The 16,389-nt window shown below is 45.4% G+C and overlaps 1 protein-coding gene across 4 annotated transcripts in view; it reads right to left on the bottom strand.

The window, feature by feature from the left end:
* Positions 1-13,731, bottom strand: part of LOC144691814 (interferon-induced GTP-binding protein Mx3-like) — a 75,146-nt gene extending 61,415 nt beyond the window's left edge. The window contains exons 1-2 of one of the 4 annotated variants that reach the window (XM_078560322.1): positions 13,497-13,731; positions 10,175-10,375 (exon numbers count right to left, since the gene is read on the bottom strand). In XM_078560322.1, the coding sequence (XP_078416448.1) occupies positions 10,175-10,240 (66 nt within the window). In that variant the 5' untranslated portion in view covers positions 10,241-10,375; positions 13,497-13,731. The remainder of the gene's footprint in view (positions 1-10,174; positions 10,376-13,496) is intronic. The other 3 variants (XM_078560323.1, XM_078560325.1, XM_078560326.1) reach the window with 3 other exon arrangements.
* Positions 13,732-16,389: the final 2,658 nt, after the last annotated feature.

The following is a 16,389-nucleotide window of genomic DNA, read 5'->3' as shown; positions in this document are numbered from 1 at the left end:
CAATTACTGATGTAAGGCTAACAGGTCTGTAGTTGTCTGTTTTCTCTCTCCCTCCCTTCTTAAATAGTGGGGTGACCTTTGCTACTTTCCAATCTTCAGGAACCATTTCAGAATCTATAGAATCTTGGAAAATTATTACCAATGCATCCACTATCTCTATAGCAACTTCTCTCAACACCCTGGGATGCAGAATATCAGGTCCCAGGGATTTATCAACTTTCAGTCCCATTCATTTCTCCAATACAACCTTCTTACTTATACTTATTTCCTTCAACTCCTCATTGTCCCTAGTCCCTTGGATCGCTAAACATTTTTTATTTGTTCATGGGATGTGGGCGTCACTGGCTGGGCTAGCATTTATTGTCCACAACTAATTGCCCTTGTTCAGAGGGCATTTAAGAGTCAACCACATTGCTTTGGGTCTGGAGTCACATGCAGACCAGACCAGGTAAGGACAGCAGATTTCCTTCCATAAAAGACATTAGTGAACCAGATGGGTTTTTACAACAATCGGCAATGGTTTCATGGTCATCATTAAACATTTTTAATTTATTTTTTTAATTCCAGATTTTTATTGAATTTAAATTCCACCATCTGCCATGGTGGGATTCAAACCTGGGTCTCCAGAGCATTACCCTGGGCCTCTAGATTACTAGTCCAGCAAAAGTACCACTACACCAACACCTCCCCCAAATCTGGGAGATTTCCTGTATCTTCCTCAGTGAAGACAGACACAAAGTAATCATTTAGCTTCTCTGCCATTTCTCTATTCCCCATTATGAATTCTCCTGACTCTGCCTGTAATGAATCCACGTTTGTCTTAGCCAAATGTTTCCTTTTCACATATCTATAGAAGCTTTTACAGTCTGTTTATATGCTTATTGCTAGATTGCATTCATATTCTATTCTCCCTTTCTTTACCAGTTTCTTGGTCTTTCTTTGCCATATTCTAAAAACCTCTTAATCCTCAGGTTTACCACCGCTTCTGACAGCTTTATAAGCCTTTTCTTTTAATCTTATACAATCCTTAACTTCCTTTGTCAGCCACGGTTGACTGACGTTTTTTGGGGTTTTTGCACCTTGAAGGAATGTATAGATGCTGTAAGCTATGTAATAGTTCATTGAAGACCATCCATTCCCTATGTATAGTCATACCTTTTAATGTATTTTTACAATACACCTCAGCCAATTTGTCCCTCATGCCTTCATAATTTCCTTTATTCAACTTTAACACCCTTGCTTCAGAGTGAAGTACCTCACTTTCAAACATGAAGTAAAATTCTATCATATTGAGGTCACTGATCCCGAAAGGTTCTTTCACAACAAGATTATTAATTAGTCCTTTTTATTACATAATACTAGATCTAAAATAGCCTGTCCTCCAGTCGGCTCCTCAACATACTCCTCTAGAAAACCATTCCTAACACACTCCAGAAACTAGTCTTCCACAGCATTAGTGCTCAGTTGGTTTACCCAGTCTATATGCAGATTGAAGTCACCCATGTTTACTGTATTGCCTGTGCTACATGCTTCTCTTATCTCCTGATTAATACCATGCCCCACATTACCACTACTGTTTGGTGGCCGATAAACAACTCCAACCAATGTCTGCTGCCCTTTGCTGTTTCTTAGCTCCACCCAATCAGATTCCACACATTGTTCTTCCTATCTGAGATCCTCCCTTACTACTACACTGATCCCATCCCTTATTGTCAGCGCAACTTCACCTCCTTTCCCTTCTTGTCTGTCCTTCCTAAACATAGAACATTCTTGAATATTCAGTTCCCAGTCTTGGTCACCATGCAGCCATGTTTCTGTAGTGGCAATTATATCATACCCATTCACCTCTATTTGTGCCTTTTAGATCATCTACTTTATTGTGAATGCTGCGAGCATTCAGGCCGAGTGCCTTTAACTTTGTCTTTTTGACATCATTCCACATTCAAAGCATACTCAATGCTCTGCTTTGTTTCTCCTGCCTTCTAGTCTCACAACTACTTCCTGTTACCAACTTTACTTTCTTCCAATTTGGGCCACCCCTCAGGTTCCCACCCCCTTGACAAGCTAGTTTAAACCCACCCCAACAGCACTAGCAAATCTCCCTACGAGTATATCAGTCACAGTCCTGTTAAGATGTGACCTGTCCAGTTCATATCACCTGCCTCAGAAATCTGATGCACTCCCTCCTAGCACATGGCACTGGGTGTAATCCTGAAATTACTGCTCTTGAGATCCTGCTTTTTAATTTCCTTCCTAACCCCCTGAAATCTGCTTTCAGGACCTCATCCCTCTCCCTACCTATGTCGATAGTACCAATGTGAACCACGACTTCTGATTGATCCCCCCTCCCCCTGAAGGATATCCTGCAGCTGCTCCGTGACATCCTTAACCCTGGCATCAAGGAGGCAAGACACCATTCTGGACTTACGTTTACTGCTGCAGAAACACCTGTGTGATCCCCTGACTATGGAATTCCCTATCACTATTGCCTTCCCATTCTTCTTCCTCCTCTCCTGTACAGCTGAGCCACCCGTGGTGTCACAGGCTTGGCTCTGGATACACTCCCCTAAGGAACCATCAGCATCCAAAATGGAAAACCGATTAGCAAGCAGGATTAGCATGCTAAAGGAAAAGGCCATATTGACAACGTGAAAGATTTTTATAGTATGAGAAAAGTAAATTCCAAAGACGTGTGGGAACAATGGGATTTACAGATTAAAGAGGAAGAAATATATTTAAAGAAGGATGGAAGGTTGTATCAGGGGTGGCCATGTAAGATCAAAAAATATACCATGTGAAAGAGGCTTAGGGAAACCGCCTCTAGCCACTTTGCAAAAGCCTGCTGTTGATGGGATTTCATTGGGGGGGGGGCTACATTTTGGACCCTTAAATGACTGTGAAACATTGAAGCCAATTAAATAGAAATGGAGTCCATGAGAATTGGAGATGGATAGATTCCACATAAATTTACATAAGTGAAAATGACATACAATGAGAATGTCACCGGTTTGCATTCAATACTTTTTAATTTTTTGAACTCTACCGCTACATCTAGGTGCAGCCGTGACAACCACAGCTGAGGTAGAGGCAGGCTGATGACTGCTATGCCCTGTTGTTTGAGATGACTTTGGCGATTGTCCTCTGGTGAACCAAAGCCATGAGGACCCAGGTCTGCTATGGGCCTCCTGCTGAGGTGCAGGAGGGTCACCTTCCTTGGCCTGACCTGCTGGAGTTGATGGGGTCACTGGTAGAGGGGATTTGGAGCAGCAGGTCGCCCTTGGAGAGTCCTGGGTGGATGTCCCAGGGTGCCTGTCTGGTGCTCCTACTCCCTTTGGGTGTCTGATGGCCCCTCCCTGACTCCTTGAGGAGAAGGGGCGCCTGGAGGGAGGTTGCAGTGCCCCGTCCCCCTCTCGCCTAGCCACTGCTCAAATGCACCCATGGCTAGAGCGATGGAGTGCAGGTCCGAGTGCAAATCTGGCAGAAACTGCTGGACCTGGATCTCCAAGGTTGCCGCCACCCTTTCCATGGAGACTTTGATGCGCTCACATGCCAGAGCTACAATGTCAGACAGGCTCTGCCATCCTTCAGCCCAGTCTGCGACGGCCTCTGACAACTCTACCTGATGTTCCCCTGCCTACCTCTGCGTCTCCAAGGGGTCCGTGGGGGCCGATTCCACAGGCTCGTCATGGGAATCAGACTCAGCAGGCTCCTGGCCTCCAGCAGTCCCCTGGGCGTCAGAGACCTCGGCTGCCACTGCCTCTGCCCGCTGTAGGCCCATGGCTGTGAGCCGATCGCCAGATTGTGAACGCCGAGCCTACTCCAGAACTAGGTCCCACCGAGGTGTGTGTATCTGCCCCGGTGGAGAGGGCAGGTGAACACAGTGACAGTGCACCCTCTGAGTATACTGCGGCCTCCTCCTCAGAGGTGGCCTGGGGCTGGGGCTGGGGCTGGGGCTGGGGCTGGGGCTGGGGTGTGTGGAGGATGACGTCCTCCCCCTTTTCTTGCTAGTACCTGGAATAGAGAAAGGAGAGATTTTGTGATTGACTAAGTAGCTTCAGGCATTAAAGATCACTCACAGTCATTGCCCGCATCGTGTCGATGTATACTGGATGCATCCTCACTGGGTTATTGGGAGAGGACGATCTCGCCTTCCATGCAGGCATGATCCCATTCCTCTCCAGCCAGCCCCATGGCCTCTTCCTTGAAACTGGAGTCGGCACGGATTTCTGAGGTATCACCTCCGGTCTTGGCACGTTCTCACTTGTTGTGGGCAATCTTGCCCTGCAGAAAGGCAGAAGGATTCACTGTGGTCCCAATGGGCAAATGAGCATTTCAGAAGCATGCATGCCTATTGTAGCTGCTGATTCCTCTCCAGTAAGTGATTAAAGGTCGTTTGTCTGGCAACTAATGTGAGATGGTGAGCTTAAAGTGCCAGCACACATTCAGTGCTGATGTCCCATCTGCTGGTCATGTGTGACATCCCTGTGCACTCTAACCCTTAGACTGCCTGATTCCCTTATGAGAGTATCAGTTTGCAGTGAGTAAACAGCGTACATACTCTCGGGGAGGGCAGCAGATCAGTCATCCGTTTCTTGCACTGCAGGGCAGTCCTTTTTTGGGCACCATGGGCACTGAACTCTGCGGCGGCCTCCTTCAGGGCTAACGTGGTCAGGTGGGAGGACCTCCTGACCTTCCAACCCTCGGAAGGGGGACCTCCTGCCTTTCCTGGAGGAGAATCTCCTGGGAAGATTCGCTGATACATGGGGCCGAAGATTGTTTCTGTTTCAGGGCCACCCTGGACGAGCTATCCAATGCACCTGGTCTGCAGTGAGTGAATGGCTGCCTGGGTGCCATTCAAATATGGCGCCACGACCTTCGACCCCATGAGGTAACGGCGGGGCTGGTGACATCCTGCCCGCTCCGCCACGAGATTCGTCGAGCTCCTCACTGATGTATAATTAACGAGCTGAAAAGTGGAAGATTGTACGTGTTCAGCCATCCCGCAGGCCAGCGGGACTTTCCCGCCCGCCACTGGGCTTATCCAGAATGGAAGATTCTGCTCATCATTCCAGTAATGGGAAGGTAAAATGGGAACGCGATCGGGTGTAATACATTTTAAAAAATCTCGAAAATTCTACCCTGACCTCCAAAGGTCATCAAGCAAGTTTGAGGGTGTTCCAACAATTGGGGGAAGAAATCCATCTTGTGCCATTGAGTAAAATGGGCAGTGCTATTTCCCCATTATACTCCTTGCCCACTACACTCCCTACCCGTTACATGTAACGGGCAGGCAGTATAACAGGCAGGGAGTGTAATGGATGGGGGGTGTAATGGGAGGGGAGTGTAACCGGCAGAGAGTGTAATGGGCAGATTGTTTAAGAATTGGAGCGTAACAGGTGGGAGTGTAATGGTGGGAGTGTAACAGGCAGCCAGTGTGATACTGTCCAGTTAGCACTAACACCCAAGTTGAATTTCTACTCCAACATATTTCTAGTGCCTCAACGTCCTGTTGTGGCAGATGACCAGATTGTGCACAATATCATACATGTGTCCTCCAACATCAATTTCCACAACTTGTTTCATCAAATGCTTCATCAAATTTCCTTGAGGCAGATTAATTTTGCTGAAGACAGCTTCACATTGACTGGAAATGTTGAGCGACTGATCAGAAATCACACCAAAACCACCATGGAATTTAGTACAGAAACAATCTCACTCTCTTCCCCAACTTGCCACTTACCCTTAGCTCACACGAGATTAAAATGTATAATTATTTATAGATATTTGGGTAAATGCATTTTTCCAAAATAACTTAAGGAATAGAACAAGAGTAGGCCATATTGCCCATTGAACATGTTCTACCATTCAATAAGATCATGGCTGATTTTCTACATTAGCTCTACTTTCGTGCCCTATCACCATATCCCTTTATTCCTTAGTGTCCAACAACCTATCGATCATTATCTTGACTATAATCATTGACCTAATTTTGAAGATTCACAGCTGACTTGAGTGGAGAAGCTTCTTCTCATTTCAGTTATAAATGGCCAACCCATAGGATATGGTAGTATAGTGATAATGTTACTTGATTAGTAATCCAGAGGCCTGAATTAATACTCCAGAGAGTGAATTTAGTGAGTTCAAATCCCACCATGGCAGCTGGGGAAGTTTAAAATTCAACTAATTGATAAATCTGGAATGAAATGCGTGTTTCATTAATAATAACCATGGAACAACCAGATTGCTGTAAAAACCCATCTGGTTCAATAATTTCCTTCAGGGTAGGAAATCTGCAATCCTTGCCCAGTTCACACTCACACCAATCTGGTTGACTCGTAACTGCCCTTTGTAATGGCCTAGAAAGCCACTCAGTTGTAGATGGCTTACCACTACCTGCTCAAGGGCAGATAGAGATGGGCAATGAATGCTGGCCTTGCTAGCGATGCTCAGTTCCCTAGAATGAATAATTAAAACCAAAATCCTATCCTGAGACTGAGTTCTGGAATCTTCAGCCAGAGAAACAGCCTCTTGGCATCTATCCTGTCAAGCCCTCTCAGGATTTTTCTCATTGAATGAGATCACCACTTATTTATCTAAAATCAATTTCTCTCCACTGAACAGCTCTCTTGTCTCAGGAATCAGTCCATGTGGAGAAGTATATCCTTCCTTATATAAAGACCAAAAGCATACACAGTACTCCAAGGCCAGGATCTTCTGTTCGGCGTGCAGTGGCAGGCATTGCACACTGACGCATAAAATGATGCGCGGTGACGTCGGGCGTGCACCCCAGTGTCACCGTGTGCCATTCTGATCTTCAGTTTGGCGGGCGCGCATCGGAATTGACTGCGCACCCGCCGAACTGTCAAAGGCCTGTTAAGGCCATTAATTAACTAATTAAAGTGATTGTCAGGGCTGCCCATCTAACCTTAAGGTTGGCGGGCAGGCGAAGAGTCCAGGCGGCCTTCGCATTTTTCATGAAACCTCATCCACGGAGTGGGATGAAGTTTCATGAATTGTTTATTAATTAAATAAAATGTCTTGTGAAAAATTCATAAACATGTCCCAGCTCATGTGACAATGTCACATGAGGGGACACATCTGAATAATTTTACTTTCTCGTTTTTCCGATGTTTTATTATTAAATTAATCTCCCTGAGGCAGCTTGACCCACGCCCAACTCTCCCTCCTCCCCTCGCCCGCACAGGTAGCGCTGAGCGCTTCTGGGTGAGCCTTAATTGGCCCACCCATGTAAAGTAGTGGCATGCAGCCGGCGATCGGCTCTGTGCCCACCCAGCCCAATGGGGAGAAAATTCTCCCCCAATGTTTTTTTTGTTATTCATGGGATGTGGGCATCGTTGGCTAGGCCAGCATTTATTACCTATCCTGAATTGCCCTTGTTCAGAGAGCAGTTCTGGGACAACCGACATTGCTGTGGGTCTGGAGTCACATGTAGGCCAGGTAAGAACAGCTGATTTCCTTTCCTAAAGGATATTAGTGAACCAGGTGGGCATTTACAACAATCAGCAATGGTTTTGTGGTTATTATCAGACTTTCAATTCCAGATTTTTATTAGATTCCGATTTCACCATCTGATTCAAACCCAGGCCCCCAGAGTATTACCCAGGGCCTTGGGATTACCCGTGCAGTGACACTATCACAATGCCACTGCCTATGGTCTTACCAAAGCTCCATAAAATTCCAGCAATACTTCCTGGAGGAAAGATCCTCAGAGAAGAGAAGATTAAGAGGAGATTTAATAGAGGTTTTCAAAATCAGGAGGGGTCTGGGCTGAATAGTTAAGGATAAACTGTTCTGGTTAGCAAAAGAAGCAATGGCAACATGAGGAAAAACAGCATAAAGTTAGGATCTGGAAGGCTCTGCCTGAGAGTGTGGTGGGGACAGATTCAATCGAGGTCTTCAAAAGAGAATTGGATAATTATTTGAAGTGGAAAAATTTGCATGGCTATGGGGTAAAGGCAGGGAAGTAGGAATGAGACACTCTTCCAGAGAGCTGGCAGGACATGAAGGGTTGAGTGGCCTCCTTCTGTGCTGTTACCATTTTATGATTATATAATCCATTATGATCCCATTATTTTTTCCACTTCTCTTTACTAATATTAATTACTTTAAGTTCCTCACTCTCATTTGACCCTTAGTTGACCATAATTTTTAGTGTGTGCCTTGTGTCTTCTACTGTGAAGTCAGGTAGAAAATACTTCTTTAATATTTTTGCCATTTCTTTATTCTCCATTATAATTTCTCATATCGTTGCCTCTGAGGGATCAACATTTATGAACACTAATTTCTTCCCTTCTCCATACTTGCAAAAGCTCTTACAATCTGCTACTTTACTCATATTCTACTTTCTCTCTCTCTCTTTGTCAACTTCTTGGTCATCCTGTGATGATTTTTAAAAATTAAAAATCATCCCAAACTTCAGACTTAGTGTTTTTTTTGGCAACACTGTAAACTTCTTTCTAAAATCTAATACTACCCTTAACTTCTCTAGTTAGCTATGGATGTACCACTATTCCATTGGAGTTTTTATTCTTCAAATAATGGATATCTCATTTTATGATACATACATTATGGAAATATAACTTGTCGCTTGGGCATTGAAATTTTTAAATGTTAAATAAATAAAAACTCTCAGTTTGAGAAGCTGGTAAACAGACCTAAAACAATTGCAATTAAAAGGGTGACCTATGTTTATTTCATAAGGTCAGAGTTGCAAATGGGAAAACACTAAACAATGGGTGACCCCTGAGTTTCTTGGTGGAGATGGGATGGCTACAACTGTCTCCATAAGGGATTTAATTATTCCACTGGTTTCCCAGAACAAAGGAAAGGTTTGGGAATTGGAGATAATTAGTTTACATCTATCTGGGACTTCACAGGTATGCCATGTAGCTTGGGCGGGGGACGGGGGTGCCGCGGGAGGGGTGGGGGGGAGTGGGGAGGGGAATAGATTGCAGGTCTTTTATGCTTTGAGGATCTCTGAGTGATTTCTCATGGAAACAGTTGAAGCCTGGAAGCAGCTTTGAGACAAGCAGAGAGAGCATCTGCCACGAGCTGCAGACCAGTAGCAAAGGGCTATCAGAAACCAAGGGTGTTTTCTGAATTTGGAGTCATTAAGCAAGAAAGCAGTGAGGCCCATGCTTGAACTGGGGAGTCCACAATTGTGAGGTACTTAAGGAGAGTTGGAGGGTCACCTACCCAGATGTTAGTGGGAGGATCCCAAGAAATCTCTTACTTTGGAGAATAGTGGGAACACTGAGGAGAATTAAAAGGGAATTCCTGAAAGCTGTGGCACACCTTGGTTTGGTCCCAGGAGAAGTGAAGGAACTCTCAAGATCCTGTAAGGTTTAAGGGAAATCTTGTATGGAATAAAAGTGGAACAAGTAGTGTCCTATTGAGATTTTTGAGTTTAAATTATAAGTTTGTACAAAATAAGTTAATAGTACCTGCTTTGTTTTACTCTTGTACAGTATAAGGTTTTTTGTTTAAATTGTTAAATCTTGCTGCATAATTCTTTCAATTACTAATTGGGAGTTCGAATTTCTTTTTAAAAGTTACTGGTCTCCTTTGAGATTATAACAAAGGGAGTTTGAGAATTATGAATTTACTTCTTTAATTGTTCACCATTGCTTATCTACCTCATAACCTTCAATCTAATTTCCCAATCTACCTCACTCAACTCACCCCACCATCATACTTCCTTAATTAACTTTGTTTAAACCTTAGCCACAGACTTAAGCACAATATGCTAATGCTCAGTCCACAATGGTTTCAAATTCGATCCCTACTCTTTGCTGAGCTAACTAACCTCAACAGTGTTAGTGATGGGTAATTTTCCTCCTGGCTCCTTGAATGGAAGGGGAATGGGGAGTGGAAAATCAGCTGGGGGCCTGCCTGGTTCTGATGGCTATCTATCAATCAATCCTGTAAAGTCCATTAATTCTGGCATCAGGAGAGCAGAAAGCAGCTCAGCTGTGGTAACCATTTGCTCCAATAGCCCAAGAACACTTAGAGGTGGATCTTCCTCAGTTATCCCATCCTAAAGCAGTAGTGAAGTGTTTGAACTTGGATGCTGAGACCTGACCCGACACTTTTCTTGTCATCCTCATACTTTTTGCCAATTTATTGTCCTTTTTACACTCTGGGTATGCAGTACCTGAGGGATCACCACACTTCTTCTTGATGAGTGGGATTTCTTAGTCCGTTGCGGCTTTGAGTTCATTCTTGCCACCAAATTCCAATCTCTTTGGAAGTCTTGCAGTTAATCTGTGGAGATTTTTGTAGGTTTCTGTTCCAGTATTATTTCTTAGTCGCAGAAGACCATCACCAAATGGATAAGAGGCCCACAAGAAGTTTGCTTGGTTAAAAAGTCAAATCTAATCAATTGAGAAGCAAAAACATACCATTGTATACAAAGGTGGAGTAGCTGTCATTTTATAAAGAGAAGGCACATTTATGGGGCTGTAGAAGAATCCAGCATTGGTTTTCTGTTAAGCTCCATGATATAGAAGGTTAAGGGGAGATTTGATTGAAGGTTTTAGGATTCTGAAAGGAATTGATAGGGTAGATGGTGAGAAACTTTTCTCGCTGGTGGGATACTTTTGAACAAGGGGGCAAGGCCGCTCAAGAGAGAAGTTAGGAAACACTTCTTCATGCAAAGGATGGTAGAAGTGTGGAGATCCCACTCCCGAAAAGCAGTAGATGCTAGCTCAATTAATCACTTTCTAAACTGGGACTGATAAATTTTTGCCACACAAGGGTACCCGATGATGTAGAGCCCACGCACATGGATGGAGTTTAGATTCAGCTCGGCCATGAGCTCATTGAATGGTAGAACAGCCTTGAGGGGCTTATGTTCCTGAGAAGAGAAAGGCTCTGCATTTTATACCTTTCATAACATGGGGATTTCCCACAGGGTTTCACACCCAATAAATTACTTATTGAAGTATAGACACTGTTTATTCAAGGAAGGATTTCCAAGGAACAGCAATGAGATTATCCACCTTAAGGTGGTTCTAGTCATAGAGTCATGGTGCTGGATTTTACACACCCTTGCTGGAAGGTTTGAAGGCAGAGCTACAGGTTAAATCCAGCGCCAGCTTTCCCCGCCACACCTGCCCTCACCTCAATTTTAGCAGAGTTGGGGGGTGGTGTTGAGCGGCCCGACCCCCCAGTCGGCCAATCGAGGCTCTTAATTGCTGCCTACTTAAGGGCTTCATCCCACCACTGCTGGGATTTAATGGGTGGCGAGAGAGGTCGATTTAAAGTGCCCGGCCTGTCAAGTTCCCCTGTGCCCATGGGAGGCTCCTGCAAAGATGTGCCCCCCCCCACCTCCCAAGTTCCCCAAACCCCCGGCCTATCAAACCCTGGCACCCCCCCCAACCCTTCCCTCCCCACTCATCCCCCCTTGCCCTACCTCGCCACAACCCCCAAACACTTACCAAGTCCCGTTCTAGTGCTGAATGCCTCATCAAGTCTCTAGTGTAGTGCCAGAATTTGCCCCCACTCCCAGTGGTGCTGTTGGCACTGGAGAGCCTCTGATTGGCCAGCAGCTCTCTGAGGTGGGACCTCCTGTTCCTGACGGACGAAAGTCCAGCCTCAATTCACTTAATAGCAAACTGGCTATTTAATTGATGCAGGAAAGCTGTTCCAAGTGTTGACAGGCTCACTCCCAACTTTTTAGCCAGGGATGCAGGGACTGTGGCATTCTGTAAAATGCAGCCCATAGAGCCATTATGGCACAGAAGGAATCTATGTGGCCCCTCCAGTTGGTGCTGGTTTTCTGTAGAGCAGTCCAGTCAGTCTCAATCCTCCAGGTTGCAGGATAAATTATGACCAGTACACCTGGAGATCTTTTTACTTTCCTATGATTTGTGGGAACCTATGGTGTTTGAAACGTGATGGGTCTATTTAGCTTTGCAAACCTGTCCTGTCATTCAATTAAATCATGACCTGTCACCTAACTCCCTGCTTCTTCTTGAGATCTCTGCCCAAAGGCAAGCCCAACCTACAGTGCCACTACCGCCACCACAGTCAGACAAGGAGGGAGCTCCTGAATCCACCCCAGCTGGAACAGAGATTGAACCCTGTGCTGTTAGCACCAATCTAATCCATGCCGGCCGTCCAGACAACTGAGCCAACCAGCTCCCCTCCCCCCCAAGGAGTCTGAGTTGCCATGGCAACACACACTTTTACATACATGTTGTAGCCTAGAGCAATGGTTAGTAATGGTAGAGGCTCCAATATCTTTCCATCACATGGCTGACCAGGAGTCTCTCCTGCTCTTACCATGTACCATTGATGTGTGTTGGAAGGATTTACATTTTGAAACTCAGCCTGTTTGGCCACATTACGAATGCACCTTCCTTGGCCATCAAGTCATCGAGTGGGACTTGAACCATGAGCTTCTGGCTCAGAGGCAGGGACGCTTTCCACTGCATCACAAGAATTCCTCAACTCCATGCTCGCTATCTCTTAATACCTTTGGTTATCTACCCTATCTGTTCTACTTGAAAAGTTGGATCAAATCACATCTTAACCTTTTAAGTTCTGGGGGAACACAACCCTAGTTTATTCAATCTTTCCTCAGAATTTAATGCTTGGTATCCAGGTATTATTCTGGCAAATCTACTCTTTCCTAAGCCAATATATCTTTCTTAAGATGTGGTGCCCAGAACTGCTCAGTACCCAAGTGTAGTCAAACCAGGACTTTCTATATCTGAAGCACAACTTCTACTCCCTTGTAATGACTTCATCCATTTCATTGGCAACTATCTGAGTCTGAACATGATTGTTCACAACCTTGATGTCATATGTAACACCGAGGTGAGCTTCCTTCCACATATCCATGTCACCACTAAGACTGCTTATTTTCACCTCTATAACATTGCACGATCCCATGCTTCTCTCAGCTCATCTGCTGCTGAAGCCCTCACTCGCACATTTGTTACCTCTAGACTTACCTATTCCAATGCACCCCTGGCCAGCTTCCCCTGTTCTACCCTTCCTAAATTTGGCATCATCCAAAACTTTGTTGCCCATGTCCTTACACCCAGCATGTTCCATTCTCCCACCAGCCCTGTGCCTGCTGATCTACATTGACTCCTGGTTAAGCAACCACATGATTTGAAATTCTCATCCTTGCCACCAGCTAAACAGGCATCGAGACAGCATCAAAAATCTACAGATAAGGCAGAGCCCTCAAGGCCAGCATTAACTAAAGGCACTGACCTACAGAAACGCCAGGATCTCACAACAGCAATGAGTTAAATTGTAACAAGGGAAAGCTTTTCTGCAAACGACACAAGTATTAAAAGACAACAGGAGAGTGGAAGTAAGATGAGATGAAAAAATGAACATGTATATCTGGAAAACAATACTTACGGATTTGGAGCAAAAGTGGCTGAAGTGATTATGAATTGTTGTGCAACAAAGGGCATCTAAATGAACCAGTTCAGTCACGTTTAAGAATCACATACCTGCATTAGGCTGGCAGATAGAAATGGATTGCCTCGAACAAATCCAGTGAATGTGCAATGTCACTCAGGGCTACAGAGCTCTTCAACAATTCTGTTGCTGATGAGACGAGCTAAAATGATTCAGAACTCTGGGCTCTGAGTTTAAAACCACAACATAGTGGAGTTGACAGGAAGTAAAACCTAAAGCTCACACCCTAACGAGAAAGCTGCCAACCCCTCTCCTGCAAGGACTTATCACTGCCTCTGCCAGGCTGTCCCTTTTATAATGGAGCTGGCTGGAGTGAGCTCATCCGATGTGCAGATTTGCATTTCACAGGAAACTGAATGCTTGGCAGTTTCACGTTAGTTCTGTTTATGATTAATTGAAACTGAAAGTAAATCAGGCTGCAACCACTGCTGCCCTCTATGAGAGAAGTTCTCTTTAGGAATTAGTTATCAGGAAGAAAAGTGTCTGGAACTCATTGGAAGCGGAGGCTATTAAGTATACTGTCCCGGGTGCCACTGGACCATACCAGTCAGGAGATGGTTTGAGGGGGTCGTCAACGTTGACTCTGGACCTCATGAAGTCTCAGGGCATCAGGTCAAGGAAACCTCCTGCTGATTATTACCTGATACTTCAGCTGATGAATCAGTGCTCCTCCATGTTGAACATCGCTTGGAGGAGGCACTGAGGGTGACAAGGGCACAGAATGTACTCTGGGTGGGGGACTTCAATGACTATCACCAAGAGTGACTCAGTAGCGCCACCACAGGCTGAGCTGGCCAAGCCCTAAAGGACATAGTTGCTAGACTGGGTCTACGACTGGTGGTGAGGGAACAAACAAGACCTGACAACGTCCTCACCAATTTACCTGTTGCAGATTCTTTAGTCCATAATAGTATTGGTAGGAGTGGCCACCACACAGGCCTCGTGGAGACAAAGTTCCATCTTCACATTGAGGATATCCTTCATCCTGTTGTGAGGCGCTACCACCGTGCTAAATGGGATAAATTTCGAACAGATCTAGCAACTCAAAACTGGGCATCCATGAGGCACTGTGGGCCATCAGTAGCATTGTATACAACCACAATCTGTAACATCATGGCCCGGCATATCCTCCACTCTGCCATTACCACCAAGCTGGGTGATCAATCCTGGTTCAATGAAGAGTGCAGGAGGGCATGCCAGGAGCAGCACCAGGCATACCTAAAACTAAGGTGTTAACCTGGTGAAGCTACAATACACACCACTTACCTGCTAAACAGTGGAAGCAACATGCAATAGACAGAGCTAAGTGACCCCACACCAATGATCAGATCTAAGCTCTGAAACCCTGCCGCATCCAGTTGTGAATGGTGGTGGACACTTAAACAAGTAGCTGAAAGAGGAGGCTTCAAAAATATCCCCATTTTCAATGATGGGGGAGCCCATCACATCAGGGCAAAAGACAAGGCTGAAGTATTTGCAACCATCTTCAACCAGAAGTGCCGAGTGCATGATCCATCCTTCTCTGGAGGTCCCTAGCATCACAGATGCCAGTCTTCAGCCAATTTGATTACTCTATGTGATATCAAGAAATGGCTGAAGGCCCTGGATACTGCAATGGCTATGGGTCCTGACAGCATTCTGCCAATAGTACTGAAGACTCCAGAACTAGCTGCACCCCTAGCCAAGCTGTTCCAGTACAACTACAACACTGGCACCTGCCCAGCAATGTCAAAAAAATTGCCCAGGTACGTCTGTCCACAAAAAAAGGAGGATAAACACAACCAGCCCAATTACTGCCCCATCAATCTATTCTCAATCATCAGCAAAGTGATGGAAGGGATTGTCAAGAGTGCAATTAAGCGGCACTTACTCAGCAATAACCTGCTCATTGATGTTCAGTTTAGGTTGCGTCAGGACCACTCAGCTCCTGACCTCATTACATCTTTGGTCCAAACATAGACAAAAGAGCTGAACTCAAGGGGTGAGGTGAGAATGACTGCCCATGACATCAAGGCTGCATTTGACTGAGTTTAGCATCAAGGACCCCTAGCAAAACTGAAGTTAATGGCAATCAGGAGAAAACTCTCCACTGGTTGGAGTCATACCTAGCACAACGGGAGACGGTTGTGGTTGTTGGACATTAATCATCTCAGTCCCAGGATACCCCAGCAGGAGTTCCTCATGGTAGAGTCCTAGGCCCAAACGTCTTCATCTCCTTCATCAATGACCTTTCCTCCCTCATAATGTCAGAAGTGGGGATGTTCACTGATGATTGCACAATGTTCAGTGCCATTCACAACTCCTCATATACTGATGCAGCTTGTGTCTTTATGCAGCAAGACCTGGACCACATTCAGGCTTGGGCTGACACGTGGCAAGTAACAGTCACACCACACAGGTGTCAGGCAAGGATCCTCCCAAATAAGAGAGAATCTAACCATCCCTTTCTGACATTCAATGGCATTGCCATCGCTGAATACTTCATTATCAACATCCTGGGGAGTTACCATTGACCATAATTTGAACTGGACCAGCCAAAAAACACAGTGGCTACAAGAACAGGTCAGAGGCTCAAAATCCTGCAGCAAGTAACTCACTTCCTGACGTCGCAAAGCCTGTCCACCATTAACAAGGCACAAGTCAGGAGTGCGATGGAATACTCCCCACTTGCCTGGATGAGTTCAGCTCCAACAACAGTCAGGAAGCTTGACACCATCCAGGACAAAGCAGCCCACTTGATTGGCACCCCTTCCACCATCTTAACCATTCACTCCCTCCACCACCACACACAGTAGCAGCAGTGTGTGTATCATCTACAAGATGCACTGCAGCAACTCACCAAGTCTCCGCTGACAGCACCTTCCAAACCCTTGATCTCTACCACTTAGAAGGACAAGGGCAGGAGATGCATGGAAACACTACCAC

Source organism: Cetorhinus maximus, chromosome 16 (genome assembly GCF_964194155.1).
Source record: "Cetorhinus maximus chromosome 16, sCetMax3.hap1.1, whole genome shotgun sequence".
Lineage (NCBI taxonomy): Eukaryota > Metazoa > Chordata > Chondrichthyes > Lamniformes > Cetorhinidae > Cetorhinus > Cetorhinus maximus.
Note: the sequence above shows the minus strand (reverse complement) of the source record. Positions and strands in the feature narration are given on the sequence as shown.